This window comes from Excalfactoria chinensis, chromosome 8, assembly GCF_039878825.1.
Source record: "Excalfactoria chinensis isolate bCotChi1 chromosome 8, bCotChi1.hap2, whole genome shotgun sequence".
NCBI lineage: Eukaryota > Metazoa > Chordata > Aves > Galliformes > Phasianidae > Excalfactoria > Excalfactoria chinensis.
In genome coordinates, this window is record NC_092832.1 from 19772787 (window position 1) to 19793005 (window position 20219).

The window sequence follows — 20219 nt, forward strand, 5'->3', positions numbered from 1 at the left end:
CTAACATCTCCCAAAGCTGTCTGTGAAGATCAGTTCCCATCCGCGCCTTCCTCCTTTTATTTAAAACACGAATTTCGAGAGGCACTCGCGCCAAGCAGGGAGCAGTGCCATCAGTGAGACAAGGGGACCACAACCTGCAAACACGTCTCCAAGGCAGGCATCTCTCCCAGCAGTCGGCACAGCGTGCGCTTGCACTCCCTTTGCGATACGTATCACATCTGCACGCTGCTCCTTTCCTATTTCAGAAACACTCATAGAAAAAAAAACCCAACCACCACCAACCGGGACCTTCTTTTTTCCCAAATGCCATCTGTTCCCTGCATATTTTCACTTCAAGTCAGAGCGGAGTATCTGCAATGGAAACTTCTGTGCCACGCAGGATTAAGACTACAAACCAGATGTATAAAATATGCAAAGGTCGTGCTTCCCTAGAAGTGAACGAGGAAAATGCCAACTAATGCTTTCTCACTCTAGAGGAAAAAAAGCCTGCAGAAGTTCTCATCAGGCCGTTTTCTCTATAAGCGATCTGAAGTAACGTGGAAAAAAAAAGGGCTACTTTTGTTGAACCTGCTGACGTTACTCCCTCTCCGTCCTGCCCCACACCTGACTCGCAGCCCGCACGTTTCCAGCACCGCTCCCCATGCACAGGAGCGCAGAGCCGAGCAATCCCACCCCCGCGCGCCGTGGCTCCCAGCAGCGCAGTGGGCCGCAGCCGGGATGCAGGCAGGCGGCGCCGGGCCCCGCCGCAGCCCCACCCGCGCGCTCCGAGCCGCCCAGGTGCGCTCCCACCCCGTGTTTACGTCCCTCCCTCGGCCGCTTCCAACCTTCCGGAACATTATCGGCATTACTAACGCCTGTGTCACTCGGAGCTCGAGGGCAGGGAAGGCGGCGCCGGCTGACCTGGTCAGCTTATCCGAGGCGATTTTTAGCCGACGTTTTTAAGAAATTCCGCCGCGGCCGGAAGGATTTCAGCAACGGCCGCTCACCTCGAGCCGCCCGGGAGCTCGCGGCCGGTACAGACAGCCGCTGGGAAGTTGCTGCGGGAGTCAAAACTCACAGCCCTCAGCAGGCGGCCTGGAGCCCAGCAGCTCGGCCGGCGCTGCCCGCGGCCGCCGTCGCACCGCGCACCCACCGGAGCCGCACGAGGCCGGGAGCGCAGCCCGGCGGCACCCGGGGACTCCCGGCCTCCCGCCGCCGGGCCGGGCACACGTGTCGCTGCCGACCTCCTCCCCCCCCCAACCACCACGGAACGGCGGCGGTTCGGCCCTCGGCCCGACTCTCCCACTTTCGTTTCCAACTCGCGCTCGCGGCGCCGCCGCGCACGAAGCCCGGTCCGCCCCGGGGACTTTACCCCCGGCCTCTGCCCCCGCGCCCCTCCGTGACACGGCGCGCCGCCAGAGGAGCGGTGTCAGCCTCGGCAAACTTTCCGCCGAGGCAGGAAACAATAAGCGCGGAGCTCGGCCCCTCGGCCGCCTCCCCCCACCCCCCCGGCCCGGAGCCCCCCCCGGGAGCGCGGCTCCCTCCGTGGCGGCGGAAGGGCCGGGGCCGTACGCGCGGCGCGGCCCGGAGCGCCGAGCTCCCCCAGGCGGCCGCCCCGTTCCCCCCGCCGCGGCCGCCAGAGGGGTCCCGGCCTGGCGGGAGGCCCATCCCGGGCCGCTCCGAGGCCGCAGGGTTAGCGATCGGGGAGCGAAGGGCGAGGAGCCGGCACCGGGCCCGGCGGAGCGGCAGACGGAGACGCCGCGAAGCGCGAGAAAAGGAGGTGGGCGCCGCACTCACCGGCCAGGCCTCTCCCGCTGCCTCCTGCGGCCCCAGAACCATAACAAAGCTCTGCCCAAAATGGCTGCCCGGCCCTGCCCGGCCGGGGGCCGGAGGGGGCGGGGCCAGCGAGCGAGGGGGGCGGGGCCCGGAGGCGGAAGGGACACGCCCACTTGGCTCCGCTGGCGGCCACGCGGAGCGGCCCCCCCCACCCCCGGCGCCCGCCGCCCCCAGCGGGGAGAAGGGTGCGCGCGCGCCCCCCGCCCCACCAATCGGCGTCGTCCTCGCGGCCTCCGGGGAGCAGCGAACTACTACGAGTCCCAGCAGGCCCCGCGCCGAGCCGTGCCGCGGGGCAGCCTGGGAGCCGTATTCCAGTACGGCGCCTCTCGCCCGGCCGCGTGCCTGAGCTGGAGAGAGTTCCGGAACCGGGCCGGGACCGCTCGGCAGCCCGCCGTCCTCGGGCCGGCTCTAGCTGGGCTGCCGAGCGGTACGACGGCTGCGCTCCGCGCCGTGCCCTTCTAGCGCGTGCCGGGCCGTGCGCCGGGTGCCGAGCACGGCCGCGCTCTTTCCCGTACGGCGGAACCAGAGGCGCCGTGCACGTTCCCGCCCGGTCCGCCGAGGCGTCGCTCTGCCGGAGCGCTCCCGGTGCGCAGGAAGCGGCGCGCTGAGGCTTTACCTCCACGTACAACACGGGGAGGGTCGCACGTCTGAATACCGAGCGCGGACCGCTCAGCTGAGCTACTCGCGGCTCAGCCCATCCACAGCCGTGCTGCTTGTTTCAGGACCCGACAAAGCAAGCATGTTTCAGCTCATACAGCGCTGCTGCTTCCGCACACCTCGCCAGGTGGGTTCCTGCAGGCTTTGGTCGCGGTTATCTTTAGAATAACAAAACGTGCCATTGGAGCGTCTTGTTATTTTCTGTTATTTGTCTTTTCTGTGATTTGTATTTCATAGTGAATAATGTCTCCTTGCTCGCTGGGAAGAGCTGAGCAGCTCCGCCAGCTGGCTTGTGAAAGCTGCACCAGTTCCATTGCTTAGGTTGAAACGTGAGAAAGCCCAGAGGAAGGGCGGCTGTGGGGTTATCCAGCCAGAAAAGCTCCTCGGTTCGGTATTTAGTGGATACCGTGGGCAGCTGTAGGACGATAATGCCTGTGTTGTAAGGTGCTCAGAACAAGCTTTTTAATTGCAGCTACAGAAGCTAACTGGTCCCAGCCTACTCCTGCATGCAAAGAATATGACAAGGTGCTCCTCTCCCAGCCTCTCTCTGCAGAGAAATGTTTGTCTCCTCTCAAGACGTCTGAGCCTCAGCGGAGCATCAGTGTGTGCAGCCAAGCTCCAGGCTTTTCACACCTCTTTCCCACTCTTAAAGAAGAAGCCTCCCCGAGAACCTCCCCGAGAGCCAGGCCTGTTGCGACAGAGTATGAAATCGCTCAAGGATTCTCCAAAGCCAGCCCTTTACCTAAGCTTTGGAGGGCTAATTCCGCTGGCTTCTGTGCCACTATTAATGGTTCTCCAAAGGACATACCACCCAGAGCTGGCGTTTGTTCAGGTTACGTATGGTGCTGTCATCGTCTCTTTCATAGGGGGAATGAAGTGGGGATTTGCTGTCCCAGAAAACAGCCCAGCCAAGCCGGACTGGCTGAACCTGGCCAACAGTACCGTTCTTCCTCTGCTCGCGTGGCAAGCCTTGCTTTTTAAAGATATCACTAGCAGTGCAGTAATGCTTGTTCTGAGCTTAGGGATAGCGCTGCACTATGACCTTTCCCTTCTTCCTACCTATCCTCTTTGGTTTAAAGGACTGAGGATAGTGGTGACAGTGTTGGCAGTGTTATCACTGTTAGCTACTTTAGCCGTGAAGATGGTTTCAGAGAATGAGCTAATTAGCAGCAGACCTGAAAGGCAGAACACAAAACAATAAAGCAAGAAGGAAAAGCTTTATTTGTTAATAACGTATTTGTGTTGAGGGCATATGGAAATAAAGACTTTTTTGTGTGTGCTCAGAAGTCCTAAGATGGTATTGATCAAGATGCTTATTCAGTTCATAGCAAGTTTAGGAGGGAAGGATTGTAAATACTGATTGTGTCCAAGGCAGACCAAAGTCTGCCATTAGAATAAAGCATCATTCTTGAGTGGAATCAGATGAATTACAAATGGAGACTGATGTGATGCAGGTATGAATTGCTCTGTCCTGAATTATTGAAGTATCTGGTTTGACTACAAAGAGATGACGCTCTGTGGTAGGGAGAACACTGATGTAGTGGTGTGTGTTGTAAACTATGTCAAGGTGAAAGCAGTACGTTTATCACTGAAAGAAATAGAGAAGAATTGTGCAGAAATACATACACCTTCAGTTCCTGTTTTGTGGAAGTGAAAATAAAACACTAAAAACTGTCTTGTTTCAAACTGAGGAGATGTCCAGAGCTTAAGTTCTATGTGATTAAAGTGGAAAGAAAGGACAGGCAAGGATTGTTTGTGGTAGCAAGCTGAGGTAAGTTCACCTAAAGTACACCATGAAGCTGCCATAGGAAGGCTGGAAGGGAGAACTTTTTAGCTTCAATGAGATGCAATGAATAAAGATTAGTTCACTATTTAGATCTAAGTAAAAAGGAGAGCTGGCCCATCTGTTCACAGATTTTGCTTGGTCTTAGTGTTACTTAACCTACAAAGATGCTTGCAACACATAATCATAAAGAACTATCATATTCCTAAGTTAAAGTACCAGCAATTGCTGCTTGGTGTGACACAGATCTGCTAACACTAAAGGAGCAGACAGTAGAGTTGAAAGAAGTTTGTGTTTTCTCCCTCCTCAACAGGAAGGCTCTGGGAAGGTACAACTGCAGCTGCGGCCTGCACACTCTCTAGGAGTAGCCGATTATTGCTAGAACTTCACACATAAATCATAATATAATTTAGAGGAAGAAACAAGAGCCCATCATACATGTTTTCTATCCTCAGCTACTTCAAGAAGCTTAATACAGCATATGTGAGCATATTTACTATAGGCTTTTTATCTTAAATACAGTACAAGATGCAAGGAGAAAGCCATAGTGCGATATCCATGTACCCTAGGACCAATTTGTAAGATCCTCATAGCACTCATAAAAACATTGTCTTCACTGTTGATTAGTAAAGAATGAAGCACCTACCAGAACTTCAGTTTTATCTGTTCATTCAAAGAACAATTTAGGACACCTGCCTAGAGATGGTGCCATCTTCTTCTTACATGGTGTTGCTGAATAGCAGCTATATCCATGAATCTCTCATTTTCATACCCTGTTTCCTTTTACGTGTTAACAGCATCATCTCACCGAATCAGCATTGTACAGTGATGTTCTCAGAATATAAAAGAAATAAACCCCCTTTATTTGTAAACACAGTGTTATTCTTGCTTAAATAGGCCAGTTTTTAAAAAATGGATCCAGCCAAGAGTATTGCTTTGGGTCTGAGTCAGGGGAAGATTGCTGAGTAGTGGACAGGGGGTGACTGCTGCCTCCAAGAGTTGCTCTACACCAAAATCAGCCATAAGAATTGTCATGAAGCTGCCTTCTCCAACAGCAGACTTACTCAAGATAACCTAAACCAGAAAGCTTACGGGAAAGGAGGAGAAGTGAATGGATGTAGTTCCCAAATGAACAAAGTATAGCGAAGGCGGTATTGCTCAAGTGTCTCAAAAAGGTTCCTAAAGCATGACAAAACTTAAGAAATATTAACTATAACTTCATTTCAGAGAGGGCTGCATGGAGCTGATAAGGCAACCACACTTGCAAGAAGTCCGAGTGACTTGATACTGAAGAGAAACTGAGTATTTTATTACAGAAGTTTGTTATTTGCAGCTTGAAGCAGTCAAAAATGTCTAATCCATCTCCCCCAGCATCCTACCAGGAAACAGGACTGCCAGTTAAAGAACAGGACAACTTAGTGGATGAAAACAGCAATGATACAACTCGCTGTGGTAGGAAAACACCCTGTTCAAGGGCGTTCCATATTCAGTCATGAAAACATTTTATTACAAAAAAAACTGCTTAAAATAAATTCAAACTTGAAAAACAACAAATACACATAAGAAGTCATTTTTGAAGTAAGACATACAATGATTGAGGGATCAGAAAAAACAAATGCTCCATCATCTAGCTCATTTTAACCTGGCCATCTCTCAGTCCTGTGTTAGAATGCAAAACGTGGATTCTTAATGTACCTGCAACACCGACTCTGGGGGCTTTTACCCATACATTAATTTGTTAACTGTATGAAAGAGATGCTGACTTGGTACAGGTGCCCCCTTGTCTCCATAACACAGGCTTCTTGTTCCCTGACATTCCAGTTGTGATTTTATGTTGTAGGGCAACAGTGTCTCTCGAGTTCAAGCAGCTTTGTTTCAGACTCCTATCTGAGTCATCCGCGGCTGTGCAGACAATGCGATTGTAGTGTGCAAAAAGCAACTTCAAAGACAATGTTAATTAGATGAAGCTAGAAATAACTCCAAACTCCTGCAAGTATTCTAAGTGTATCCAAGCTAAATATGAATTCCTTAGGGAAAGACACACTATTAGCATCAGTTGAATGCTGAACGCAGCTGTTACTACTACAAAAGGCTTTGTCCACTCTAATTTGGAAGAAGCAAGGTACAAGATGTAGCAAGGATGAACCTTGTATGTGAGCACGTATTCAATGCCAAATCACAGCATGTCACACAGCATAAAACACAGTTAACAAAGGAAATTAAAAAAAAAGGGCAAAAGGCTTCCCTTAGGTTTTTAGTCTAAGAGACACCCTAACTGCAAAAGTAACTAATCTAACAAGTGCCATTTCCACTTAAAATAATCATAAACATACAGAAAAAAAGTTCTATTGTCATCACTGACTCCACTGAGTAAAAAAATCCTGTGCTGAAGTGGAATGACTATTATTAGAACTGCAAGAATAACTGCCCACAACAGGAAGTCCTCAGCTACTTACCATCAAAGTCAGGGGTGGCAGGGAAGTAAACGTCTGATTGATATTTAGAGCCCATGCCCTGCAGCAGCAGAGGCCCAAATGCATCTAGGTCTTAAGTGGAGGTACCAAGTCTCTCCCATCTTTTCTATCAGCAAAGGACAACTAACGGTAGTCAAGTAGCCTGTTTTTATCAGCAGGGAACTCCTAACCACCCATAGCAGCCTTCCTCCAGACTGTGGGGTCAGTTAAAGATACTGACTGACCCATCTGATGTTTCTAGTGTGCTAGAATCATTTCTTCAGATTTGTACAGGGCAAATTTGCCACTTAATAAATCTTAATCCAGTCTTAAGAGGTATTCCTACTCTGGGATAAGCCTGTTTACTTTGATGGGGAAGTTTTAATATTCCCTCTTGCTTAGGAAAAGCCCTCTGATCTAATCCCCCTGTCTCTACTGAAGCGTCTGCTGACAGAAGAAGTTTCTGGCCAATGAAACCGGAAACCTGAGGAGACAGATGTTCACTCATTCCTTAGATGAGTTTTCTTCCATGCATTTTACAGTACAGCTACACCTCCTTCACAGCGGCTGGTAATCATGTTAGCAATTTCTGTCCAACTGTCCATGTGAGGGTTATAAACTTCAACAGAGTCAGAGGTTACCGGAGCAGCAAAGTCATGACTGGGAGCACGGCCTCCCGAGGCATAAAGAAATCCATTCACAGTCACAACACAGACACCAGCTCTTGGCATCTTCATTGGTGCAACTTCAACCCACTTTTCCTAATGAGAACATGAAAGAGTCAACAAGTAGTTTTAGGGTATGTCTCAATTCTGATAAAAACAGCTTTTTAACCTTAAAGACTGAAACATGTTAACTACGCAAACATCACAAGTTGGAGCATGCTGTATGTACAGTATCAAGTGTTATCGATACTGTAATGCCAACACATTCACAAGTGGTTCACATCATGCCAGTCTCTAAAGAACAGATCACATCCTGCCTACACAACACCCCTTCCTTTCTTCAGTCACCACGTGATGCAGTCCATCTCCAAAACAGAGAACAATATGCATTTGAGATGGGAAACAAGGAAAACACTGCACAACAGAGTGCCACACTGGAATATGTGCTGCTTTTAACACCAGATTCTGTTGCAAAGAGCATCATATAAACATGAGCAATAATAGTCAGGACTAATACTGCATTCGAAGTGAATTTTCTAGTTGCACTGAAACCACCACCACCACATTTTGATGCAGTAAAGGGCAACTCTTACTCGCTCTTTCTAGAGAGAGTGTAATTCATTCCATCACAGAAGGTGAAGGGGATATCTACCCCACTATCACTTTGTCAAGTGTTTACCAAACTATGGAATATCTGAGCTTGGTTAGCTTTCAGTTTCCCAAAAGCACGCATACAGTATTCATAAACACATCACTTTGGGTCTGATCAGCAGAATTCTACAGGCTGGTTAGGACAGACAGACCCAGAGGTCACTAGATAGAACTCCCCCTTCACCTCTCCAAACCCTATTTGGATTACCAGCCAGTAGGGAAAGCAAAACTGGAAATGATTATTTTTCCTTTTGAAAGGAAGGAAGCAGGCTGCTTCTACAGCATTTTACACAAAGCTCACACAGTCTACATTCCTGAAAGCAGGGGACTGCACTATACCTCTTCAAAGGAGTATCTTTCCACAGTAGCAAGTGCATCTTGAGATTCGTTCCAGCCTCCTACAGCATAGATACAATCGTTGAGAGCAGCTACTCCAAGATATGCTCGTCGGGTGCCCATGGGAGGAAGCTCAGACCAACGTTTAGATATCGGGTCATAAACTTCAACAGAACGCAGCTCTACTCCCTCATGGCTGATACCACCAACAACATAAATCAGACCTGTAGAAATATAATTTATCCTACCTTAAGTTTCATAATATAAAGTTCTGAAAGACAGAAAATGCTTCTTAGGACACCCATGTCAGCTTGCCACTAAGATGATTCAAGAATACCAAATAAAATCCTTTATTTGTCCAGAAGTAGCTCTGGGTTTTGGAAACAAGCTTGAAGCAAGCTTAACAATACTCACCTTGTATTTCACAACATCCAAAGTAATAACGGGGTACAGCCATGCTTCCCACCACATCCCAACTATTCTCTTCAGGATCAAATCTTTCAATTGTGTTGCCAATCTCTGCTCCGACCCAACCTCCTGCAAATGACAACAAACATGGGAAAAATTTAATGGTGTGAAGCAGTGCCTGAACTGCAGGTAACACAACGTGTCTTGCAACAGAACAACGACAGTTCTGCTAAGGAAATAAGTTAGAGCTGAACAATAACTAGTCTACAAAGACTTGGTGTACTAATGCTCATTTAAACAGCTCTTCGCTAAAAATGCAGATTTGCAATATTAAGCCATAGTATTAAAGATCAAAACAATTGACAAGTTCTGTGAATTAACACCTCTAAGATTAACCCCATCGGAAAAAAGAATTACCTAAAGCATAGATAGCCCCATAGCACGTGCACACTCCCAGTCCACAACGAGGATGGTTCATAGAAGCCACAATGGTCCACTGCTTACTGACAGGATCATAACATTCAGTACAGTCAAAAATCATCGAGTCCTTCTCACCTGTATAATAAGAGAAAGCACAGAGACATGGGAATTACACTGTTTTGCACTGCAGATGCAAATTTTTCAACTCTTCCCAGAACAAAAAAGCATTAGAACGAGATTTTCCTTTCAGCTAGATAAACAGCAAAAGCTTCATTGGTACCCAGAACTGAACCATGATGAGCTTTCATCAACAGTTCCCTGAAACACAACTGAAAACATCAGAGGAGCGAACAAGCAGTGCTATACACATTTTATTTCACAGCACAACTGACAATTTTCAAGACTAAAGAATGAGTTCTGTGGTGATGAAAACACTATACATATGCATTCCTCAGTGATGGGCAGGTAGAGGTACTCATCACATCCTGGTGCAAACATACATAACAAGCCTTTCCAGGTAGGCAGACAAGTAGATATCTTGCCTCTCTGCATGCTTCTGCTAGACTAGAAGTAAGAGAAGAGATGGACTTACCATAGTACACAAAACCTGCAGAGTACCTAACACCTCTTGGTATATCTGAACACATCTATATGTTTACCTGAGAGTTGCCATACCACAAGAGGAAAGAAAGAAACTAAGAAATGGCCAGTGCTGGAACCCTAACCAGTACACTCACAACAGCAACAGTCGAGAACCAAGATACCCTAATTCAATTGTTATTGAAGCTATTGAATTTATATTACTACTGCTGGCTTCCTCAGTACCACTTTGAGGAAAAATAACTTTCTAAAACTCTACCCATGATTTCTCCAGTATCTACGTAACAGACAAGGCTCTTCATTTCTGAAGGACTTAAATTCAGTCAGGTAAACTAGAAGTAGTTGACTTTGGACTGTGCAATGTTAGGCCTATGCAATACTGCAGGTTTACTTTTGAAGAAACAGCCCAACCCCAAGTATAAACATGTCCACAAATAAAGCACAAAGCACCAATCCCTATCACATTAGTAAACCAGTGCAGGACACATCACCAATAACATCCTGGCCACTTAACCACTCATTTGAGAGGAAATGAACCTCTGCATTTAACAATTCTATCCTAAGAATGATCAGAATATAACAAAAATCATATTCTTACATTAAAGAACAAGAATTTATCACTACATGGCAAGTATTCCCAAAATACAATCTATTCATCTTTCTGAAACCATAACAAGAGGACAATTCCTCCCTCTGATGAATATCAGCTCTTCAATCAATTTTTTGGGTATTCTCTTTCAAAGAACATCAATACTTTATATAATAGACATTTATTTAACATGTATATTGCAATTAGCATTGTGAAGGTTCCCAAAGTCAGTGCTTGTTTCAGGTGTTACCTCCAATGGCATAGACCATTCCTCCAACAACAGCCACACCAAGCCCACTGCGGGCCTGGTGGAGGGAAGACACCGTAGTCCAGTAGTGGCTGAAAGTGTCAAATCGCTCCACACAGCTGAGGGCTCTGCTGTCACTCCAACGTCCTCCCTGTAGTCGGGTGTACCCTCCTAGAAAGCAAATGGAAAGGTCACAACTGAGTATGAGCCTCCTGCTCAACCTCACACTCTTAATATGGGAAACACAGAAGAAAACCCAACAGAAAATTCATAGCAGCAGCACTCTACTGTTAGTAGGAATCAGACTTTTCTAAACTGCATTAGTTCTCCATCTCATGTGGAAGAAAGGTCACCTTGAAAGTCAGTTAACTTGTGCTACTGCACTTCACCACATCACTACAGACGTTCAGATTCTTGGTAAAATGCAGAGACCAGCCTTGCTATCTTACAGTTATGTTACCTCTCACAGGGTGAAAAAAAAGTATTCCCTTTCAATGCAATGCTGTAGCTCTGGTGAAAACCTGAGATTGCAAGTATCCCATCAAATAAACATCCTGAACAGACACAACATCAACTTTAAGAAAAAAACAACAACAAGAATTGCAGGGAATCTGTATATGCCAGTATGAATTTCCTGTAGTGAACCGTGAGCAAATCCTTGGCTGATTTGCATCTTTCCACCCAAGGCAAATAACTTTTAAAAGGCAAATCTAGGCTTTGAATGCCACGTCATAATGATGCAAAATACAAATGCTCCCCTGCTCTGCAATTTTAAGTAGGAAGTAGCCAAAACTGCAGCTCAGCCAGATGAAAAGTACTGCTCTTTTTGCACCTTTGCACTGAATAAAAAGTAGTCCAGCATTTCTGTCAGTACTATAATACAAAATACTACTTCATCATTTGTTTCACAAGTTTCAAACAGCCACATTCTAACCTACTGCATAAAGGTACTTCCTGGCTTTCCTCCGTGGACGACCTTTAGAAGCTTGCAGAAAACTGCTGACCTTGTTTTCTTTGGGAGATTTACAGACTTCACAGTATTCTTTCAACAGAGTTTGCAGGGCCACCCGAAGGCTGAAATCTGGAATACCTTGAGGAAACGAGCAGATTAGAAAAGATGTAGTTAAAAACGGCTTGCTTGAATATCTGATACATATCTGAACATCTGATACTCCTCACTTTTTGTGCTCACCTTCTATGTACTTTAAGAGTCTTTGTGCTGGCAGCAGAGGGAATCGCACAGGCTCCAGCACTTCCACTACGTACTTCCTTCTTTTTCCCAGGTCCTTCAGAATCCATTGCATAGCAGCCAGGAACACCTGGTACTCGTCCTCAATGCTCAGGTCCTCGCTCCGCAAGATCTTCACCAGCTGCTCTTTGGTCAGCGCCAGGAACTCCTCCCCAGCCTGCACCTCCAGGAAGTGTGCGTGGATGTAGCTCTCGGTGAACTCCAGCAGGTCGTGGCAGGCGATCTGCTCGGAGAACTGGAAGAAGCCGATGCAGTTCAGTGGGTCGATCTGGCCCTTCAGGAACTCGCAGCACAGCTCCACCACCTCGCTGAGCTGCAGCATGTCCGCGGCGACGATCAGCTCCTGCACGTTGTGCTCGCCGATGCTCACCACGCCTGCGGGCGGGCACAGGACGGCGGAGCTCCGCTGTAAGCCGTGTGCGGGCAACCGAGCGCTGCCGGAGCCCGCTCCCGCCCACAGCCGGACCCCACAGCCGCCCTCACAGCCTCCCCGCCCCTCCACACAACGGGACCTCCCCTCTCCTCACAGAGACCCCACAGCGCTTCTCACGGCCAGGACCCCTCCCAGCACCGTTACCCGTGTAGATGAAATCCAGCAGCGTGTGGAAGATGCCCGCCTCGACGCCCGCGATCCGCACCACGTCCCGGCCCGATTCCTTCATGCCGCCCGCGAAGAGCGCCACAAAGTACGGGCTGCTGGCCGCCAGCACCAGGCGGTGCGCGGAGAAAGCCTCTCGGCCCACCTCCAGCCGCACGTCGCAGAAGCTCTGCCCGACACGTAGCCGGTTGATCTGAGCCAGCAGGAGGCGGGCGTGCCGGTCCGAAAAGGAGCTGCCGCCAACGCTGCCCGCCGCGGCACACGCCATGACGCGAACTAAGCCGCCACCGCCCGCCTTCCGTCCGCCCCAAGGGGCAGAGCTCGCGCATGCGCAGCTTCCCAACCCGGGCCTGCGGCGGGCGGTGCTCGCGCCGTTCCGCAGCGCATGCGCAATGCTGGTGGCGGGAGCGCGCGCCTTCGTCTGCGAGGCGTGAGGCGGGAGGGGGCTGTGGAGGTGGGCCCGGGCTGTGGAGGTGGGCCCGGGCTGTGGAGGTGGGCCCAGCCGGCTTCGAAGCGCAGCTGCCTTTGCAGTGTTCGGTCCTTTGTCTGTGTGCCTGCCTGGTCGCTTGGCCCCGTGGAGCCTGTTTGCTTGCACCTGCACCCATCCTTCCCATGGACCTGCTGCCTTCTCTGTAAGGTTCTTTTTTACGTTGGTTTAAATCAGTCTGCTCGGTGCGGTCTCTACCTGTGGTGCTGAGGGGATTCCCAGGGCACAGAGACTGTTGGAGATCAAGAATCATCTGGAAAATGCTCTCAGAAATGTGGTTTGGTTTTTGGGTAGGCCTGTGTGGAGCTGGGAGTCGGACCCTGTGATACCCGTGAGTCCCTGTCCATAAGGGATGCAGTGTGATTCTCTGTGGTCACAGTGGCCTTCTGCATTGCCTTACAGACTCCTTCAGTCGTGCTCCTCTCAGGCCTACCTCTGCAAGCTGGGTTCCCAGCCACTGTAATGTGCCTGTGAGAGGGAAACTGACAGCCCCTCACTAAAGGATGGGCCCTATCTGTAAGAAAGGCATGCAGGCCCTGGAGTGTGTCCAGAGAAGGGCAATGGAGCTATGAGGGGTCTGGATCACAGGCATTATGGGAAGCAGCCGAGGGAGCTGGGATTCTAAAGACTGGAGAAGAGGAGGTTCAGGGAGGACCTCATTGCTCTCTACAACTCTCTGAAAGGAGGTCATGGTGAAGTGAGGGTTGGCCTATTCTTGTAGCTGTGATAACGAGAGGTGATGTCCTTAAGTTGGAGGTTCAGGTTGGATATTAGGAACAATTTCTTCCAAAGAGTGGTGGTGTGCTGGCACAGGCTGCCTGGGGAGGTGATGTGTCACCATTCCTGGAAGTGTTCAAGATCTGCGGAGGTGTAGCACTGAGGGATGTGGTCGGTGGGCAGTGGTGGGGTTGGACTGGATGTTTTGGTGATCTTTCCAACCTTAATGATTCTGTGGTTATATTACATTCTTTTCTGAGGAGAAGCCATGGCTAACCTCTGCCTGGGGGAGTCCCAGAGAATGCAGTGGTGGGGGCTGTGTGTCCTCAGCAGTGTGGCATTACGGCCAGCACTGCCTGAAGGTTGGCCAGCCCACACACCTACTTTTGGTATGGCATCATGCTGCATATGGGCCTTCCTTTTCATTCCAGTACAACTGCTTCACTACAGTGCCTTGTAGTACCTTGGGGGGGTGTGGGGTCAGAGCTGGTCCTGAGGCAGGGCCATCTTTGTGTAATTCACTGAGTCACTGCATGGCTGGGCACTGACCAAGGGAAGAGCTTCACGTACTGAGATACACACTCACATTCCCTGGATCTGAAAAAGTCAGCACTGATTCAGAGACAAAAGCATCCCTCCTCAGTTTTCCACAACCATTTCTGCAACATGACATGTAGCCAAATAAAAACAAACAAACAAAAAACAACAACAGAGCACCTCTTGGAGCACTTCCATATCTATTTACTATGAGTATGGGAAAAGAGAAACATGTCTGCTTACAGTTACAATAGTCGTGGCCCCTCAGGCTTTTCTCATGATTCAGTATTTTGTTGTAATAACTTTTAAATGTGCTTCCAGAAAAGAGATTTCAACTGTGATACTCTCTGGAGACTGTTGCTTTCTGCATTCATTAGTATTTTATTCTTAACATTAGAATGGTAAAACGACCATCTGAGATGGTCTTAAAAAAATATCCATTAAAATATATGCTTGGATAGGAAAGTAAGGTTTCTGCAAGTGCATGCATTGGGTGCCTGCTGATATGGATCAATGCAGACTTTAAGCTAGGATGATACATTCTTTGAGATTTTTTTCATTGATGAATCAGTAAAAGAATCCCGAGCTGTCTTTGTGCTGACATTTTATTCACTGGAAGCGGCCTGTGAGTAAAAGGCTTAGAATTCTTCTCAGTGCTCAGGCGCAGGCTGATGTCAGCTGTTAGATGCTTGGCCAGCATTAGGATTTCACACCATAGTGCCAAATTTACAGGCACAGAATAGCATTGTCGAGGCTGCTAATTCTGCCCTGAAGGCCTGGCCTAGACTGTGCTAATGTGGCTGACTAGTTCTATGTACGGAAGAGGGCACTGCTTCAGCGTGTTTCTTTCATAACCACTCAGAGGCCATACAAGATGGAGCTAATGCTCCCATATGCTATTGTGCATCTCCTAAAGTGGACTAGGGTTGTGGGTTTTTTTGGTAATAAGTCTGTAAGTACATTTGACAGAGTGAAATTGTACTGTGTAGTGAGAAGCCTTTTGATTCATACCAGGAATGACAGCACATCACAGTGGAGGAATTAAAAATGACTTCAATTTTAATTTAATAGGTTCCTAACATGGTATTTGCCAGTAAGCCAGCTGAGTACTGACTGACCTATAGGACAGGTGCCAAAAAAGGTATGGTCAGTATTCCTCTGTGTACGCCACTGCACAGAAATGCTGCTGTCATAATACCAAGACCTCTCAGTGAGAACGATCTGACAAATGAGATTATTAGGCTCTCACCTGAAAAAACCCTGTGCTGTGCCAGGAGGCCAAAGCACTGCAGTCGTTCTTGGGGTATCTCATAGAGTCCCCTGGCTGCTCAGATTTCTCTGGTTGGGGGCCTCTCTGGAAAGCTGGTCTGAACACCTGGACAGAGTTCTGCTGAGTAAGGCGTCTGCTTCCACTCCCCAATCCTGCAGGTGGTGCTGTCTGCACAGGATGATATTTTCTGAACATGCAGCAAAAATGGGTGCCTAATATGTGTTACTTGTCTGGGTATTGTAGTTTTCTATTACAGGAAGGTCGTAGATTTTCTTTTTTCCTGAACTCCGTAAGATGTGAAGGGCTTTTAGTATAAAAAAACCTACGAGAACAATAATTGGTTTGAAAGTGCAGTTTTGCTTTACTGTCTCCTATACCTATAGCTCTGGATACATGGATACCGTTGCATGCATAAAGCAATGATGCAGATCATCAGTCTCAGCCAATACGTGTTTTCTTAGTGAAGTGGTGGGGTTGTGTGCTGTGTGATGAGTCCCTATGGAACTGGTAATCATGTTGTCTACTCTCAGTCAAAAGCCTCTAATGAGCCAGAAGCATTAGATTCTAATTAGATACCCACACAAACTTCTTGTTGGCTTAGGTATACTGAAGCCTCAATGGCTGAAGAAGCTTTCCTTCAGGGTATGGACGTTTCCCATCTTAGTAGGAAAATGTATTGTGCTTTACAGTGAGATAACAAGTTTTCCAGACTTAGGCCAGATATGAGGAGGCTCTCTTGGTAGGATTGGGCCAGGCCCATGAGCCCACTTTAGTCCTGCAAGAAATAATAAATCTTAACACTTATTCATTTGCGTGTTGGGTAAAGATCTCAACTGGAGTTGATCTAAGATGGAGAACAAGAGGGGTCTTCAAAGCTAGCTTTTCTGCATGGGCAGCTCCAAGGCATATGGTTTGCATGAAAACTCGAGGTTTTCTTCCCCCTCCCCTGCCCTGTCTTCCTATCCTCAGCTTTTGTGAACTTCTTTGTCTATTTTGGAATTAACTAATTAAGTGATTGAGTACTTTCATTACTCTGGCTGTAATACAGCTCCAGGTAAGGGTGACTTTAAAGTAACTGCCTGATAGGAGAGTTGTCAGTTTAAACAGGTTTAGGATTCTTAAACTTGTTATTGAGGAACTCTCCCAAGCATCCACTTAGCACCGAGAAGCAGGCTGTGCTGGAGGCCAACTCAATGGGACCGTGCCCTCCAATGGGCACCCAGGCCCAGCAAAGTCACCTGGCAGGCAGCACAACTGGGGAGCACATCTGAGCTGTGAGAGCCTCTGGGTGGAATGTGATGTTACAGATAGCGGCGTGTGATTTCAGGAGCACTGGTAGCATTTCGGCACTGTGCTGTAAGTTGCACTTACAGTCTTGGTTAGAGCTGACGGGTGTACAATACAAAACAATCAGAAAAATGAAAATCTTTAACGTGTGTTCCATCAATTCAAGGATTGTCATCTGACTTACCTGTGTGGAGAGGTTTGTGTTCAGGGTACACTCACCTAGCAGGAAGTTTGTTGAAATCCCAGTGGAATAAGAACGTTGTGCAACACGTGGCTACAATTCCCCACTGGTTGGAAGATTCTTGTTTAAGCCAAAGGTCTGGAACAGTTCCAAGCAACTTGATTTAAAGTAAACATCCTGGATGCAGTGTGTTAGATACTAACACAATATTGTTTTAGTTTTTCTCATTTATCCCATGGGAATAATCATTCCATGAAGGAGGAAAGTGATCTAATGAGTGAATTAACTCAAGAGCTTGGATATGGAATTAATCACAGCTGTCTGAGAGGGGAACCAAGGCAAACTCCACAGAGAGCTCACTGTGTTTCCAAGGAAGGAGGCCAAAAGAGTGCTAAGACTCAGACAGCAGTTGGTGATCAAAACAGAGGTAGGACAGAGATGCTTTTAGTAGCTAAAGGGAAGCAAGAATGTGCAGCAGGAAGAGTTTCCTCTTTCATTTCTGTAGGATATTACATCTCAGTAGGAAGGGATCTCTGCAACCTTTTCCTGGGGGTGTGGGAAAGTGACAGATGGTTTGGGTCTGATCCTCATTGCATCTTCGTGTTTAGCTGAAGCAGGTGATTGGTTTTGTAGGCTGGCTCTTTTATTCACTGTTTGTTGGGAGTGGTTCTGCAGCTTCACACTGACCTGCTCCCTAAGGTGACCTTACTGAAGGTGAAGGTCTTTTTTGTCAATAAGTACAGTGAGTTGTGCTAGAGAATTATCAGTCTTCGGATACATAGGACATTTAATTTTGCTATTAAGGTTGACTATGTTTCAAATTGTGATCGCAATCCTTATGCCTTTTGGACTGTTCACTTTTCTTGTCCAAATTACTGTGTCTCCTTCAAGAACAAAGTAGAGGAAACACAAAACAGACCTCTGAGCAGTCTAGAATATGTGGCATTGAAGTAGAATTCTGCTTAAGCAGAATGTTGGAGCAAAAAAAAAAAAAAGGGGGGGGGGGGAGAAATAATAATAATAAAATGTACATAAATTCAATTAGTTTTATCCCTTTTATTTTACACAGTCATTATAGCAATACTAGGACCATGTTCTTTCTCTCAGAAAGTACTGCACTTGCATTTACAGAATGTGTGAGCTGATTTTATTGAGGAGATGGATGGAGTTTAGTCTCCGTATGCAGGGATCGCTGCCTGATACCCACCACATTCCACTGCCTGTGTGTGTAGTGGGGTCATTCCACAAGCAGCGCCTCTGTGGAATGTGGGATATGTTGTGAAGGCTGTGAGTAATTGCTAGTAGGATGTCTGTGAGTTCTGTATCTGCGTGCTCTGTGAGTCAGGACATCCAGGGTTCTGTATATACTGAAGTCTTAAAAGATTACAGCTTCCCCAGTATAATGTTTTCACTGTAAATGGCATTGGTGACTAACACCCATCCCAGCTCCATGGCTGCTCTGCTGTTCCTTTGCTGTGTATCTCCCTGCTTATTTTTTTCCTTGATTTACCTTTCTTCAGTGCAAGCATTTTTCATTTCCCTTTGTAGAGTTCCACCTTTAGGGGCTTAGACCAGTTCTCTGGTCAGAAAAAAGTCATTTCTGCACTACTCTTGTCCTACAACGTGCCTGTAAAGTGTCTGCTTCATTGACTAGAATAAGAGCAAACCCTTTGGGTTTCCTAACAAAAGACTTGTCTGAATTTAATGACAACATAAACACAGTGTAATTCATTTGTAAGCAGTTCTGAACCTCTGTTAGTGCGTTTTTGTTTGCACTTCAGTTTTCTGTTTCCTTATCAGAGTGTCACATCAGATGTTACCAAAATCCTTCAAAAGCCCCCATCTACAGCTTTCTCTTTTTTCCAGCAGGCTGGTTGTATCTCAGTTTGGAAAATCAGCCTGTTTAGACGTTATTTATTTGAAAGAAGCAAACAGTGATAATGTTTATCATGTTGTTATTATTCAAGGTGGAAATGCATTGTTTAATAACTTCTTCCATTGCGTTTTATTATGTGGGTTTTTGTTTTTTCTTGAAGTTCAGATTTTCTGCAGTGTTTTATTTCATAAAACCTCTCTTGTGAATTTTACATGATAACATTTGTCCAAGGTTTACCTTGCAAAGCACAACTTCATTTCCAGGGTGAAATGAGTCTCTGAAAGAGAACATGTTTGTGCTAGTCCCCATTCTGCAACACTTGCAGCAATCAGATAAGTTTCTTATTGACTCCATCCTACCGGCTTAGTTTGCTCACAACCTGTCTTCCTCTCAGGTATATTTGGAAGATTAATTAATACTTATAAAATGCTTTTAGTAAAACCTGCCCGTGAAAATGCAACACTACTTGAAAGTGTCATCATTATTGATATCTATTATTTTTCTAAAGGGGAGCTACATAACAATATCGGTGTGGAATTGTGGACTAAAAAATAAGTTAGAGCTCTAGAGATACTGGAGAAAATCATGGCTGGCACAACTAAGCTGAAGGTGAGAACTGTTGAGTAATCTGATGAAGAAAACCTTCCAGTGGCACAAGATACAGGGAGCAAGTTTTGTTAATAACACACTTAGTACTGAAATACAGGTAGAATTAAGTATTTGTATTGCAGAAGGATGATGAAGTCCTTTTCAGTCTGTGGGTAATCAAAACTGAAGTTCATCATGATAAGTAATGTCAATAATTTTCAAGCAGCAGGCTCAGCTCACCTACCCCAACGAGCACTAAGGGAACTGCTGAGAGGGATCTCGTTGGTAGTAACTTCTGGCATTGCAGTGGAGTTTCAGAAGACTGTGCCAATATTTAAGGAAAGAAAACTAAATAAGCAGAAGAAGCAGAGTGACCCAGCTAGCTGTATTATGATTAACATGACACCAGCCCCAGGTAGCACGGTATGAAAGCTGATGCTTAGTCATATAGTAAATAAGTCAATAACTGGCACAATTCTTTTATTTTTATCGATTTTATCTTGTTGGAAAATCCAAGTTAACTTATTAATAAAGTTTGTAAGTCTGGTTCTTACAGGTTTGTGTAGAAATATATTTCACAACATGTTTCACACAGTATTTCATCTACCGTTGTGCCATCTTGATAAAGATCTCAGTGCCATTAAATACAGACACCTCAGTTGTCGTGGTCCCTTGGTTGCGGTAGGATCCAGTGCTGCTCAGGAGCGTGTGTGACCAGTCTCAAGGGTTGTCCTTGACGTAAGCATGGAAGAGCGAGAATAAAGGCAGATGGGAAAAACAGAGCAGAGATGCAGGCAGAAACAAA

At 46.9% G+C, this 20219-nt stretch overlaps 3 protein-coding genes across 3 annotated transcripts in view; 1 reads left to right on the top strand and 2 right to left on the bottom strand.

Moving 5' to 3' along the window:
• Positions 1-1899, bottom strand: part of GPBP1L1 (GC-rich promoter binding protein 1 like 1) — a 32056-nt gene extending 30157 nt beyond the window's left edge. The window contains exon 1 of the mRNA XM_072343410.1: positions 1777-1899. The gene's annotated coding sequence lies outside the window, so the exon portion shown is untranslated. The remainder of the gene's footprint in view (positions 1-1776) is intronic.
• A 330-nt stretch (positions 1900-2229) lies between these two features.
• TMEM69 (transmembrane protein 69) lies at positions 2230-5124 on the top strand. Its single transcript, XM_072343477.1, has 2 exons — positions 2230-2599; positions 2945-5124. The coding sequence occupies exons 1-2, from the start codon at positions 2555-2557 to the stop codon at positions 3671-3673; spliced, it is 774 nt and encodes a 257-aa protein (XP_072199578.1). The 5' UTR covers positions 2230-2554; the 3' UTR covers positions 3674-5124.
• A 409-nt stretch (positions 5125-5533) lies between these two features.
• Positions 5534-12781, bottom strand: IPP (intracisternal A particle-promoted polypeptide). The gene is made up of 8 exons (XM_072343476.1): positions 12451-12781; positions 11817-12248; positions 11559-11714; positions 10628-10795; positions 9186-9323; positions 8775-8897; positions 8364-8584; positions 5534-7469 (listed from the first exon to the last, which is right to left on the bottom strand). Exons 1-8 carry the CDS (start codon positions 12737-12739, stop codon positions 7245-7247), a joined length of 1752 nt encoding a protein of 583 aa, XP_072199577.1. The 5' UTR covers positions 12740-12781; the 3' UTR covers positions 5534-7244.
• Between the last annotated feature and the right edge of the window lie 7438 nt (positions 12782-20219).

What these genes read in the sequence shown, in the direction of transcription:
- TMEM69 (XM_072343477.1), top strand. Translation starts at nt 2,555, where the DNA reads ATGTTTCAGCTCATACAGCGCTGCTGCTTCCGCACACCTCGCCAG. An exon ending in GCTTCCGCACACCTCGCCAG is followed by an intron (nt 2,600 to 2,944) that starts GTGGGTTCCTGC and finishes TTTTAATTGCAG; the next exon opens with CTACAGAAGCTAACTGGTCC.
- IPP (XM_072343476.1), bottom strand. Translation starts at nt 12,739, where the DNA reads ATGGCGTGTGCCGCGGCGGGCAGCGTTGGCGGCAGCTCCTTTTCGGAC. An exon ending in GCTGGATTTCATCTACACGG is followed by an intron (nt 12,249 to 12,450) that starts GTAACGGTGCTG and finishes GCCCGCCCGCAG; the next exon opens with GCGTGGTGAGCATCGGCGAG. An exon ending in TGGATGTTGTGAAATACAAG is followed by an intron (nt 8,585 to 8,774) that starts GTGAGTATTGTT and finishes ATATTTCTACAG; the next exon opens with GTCTGATTTATGTTGTTGGT.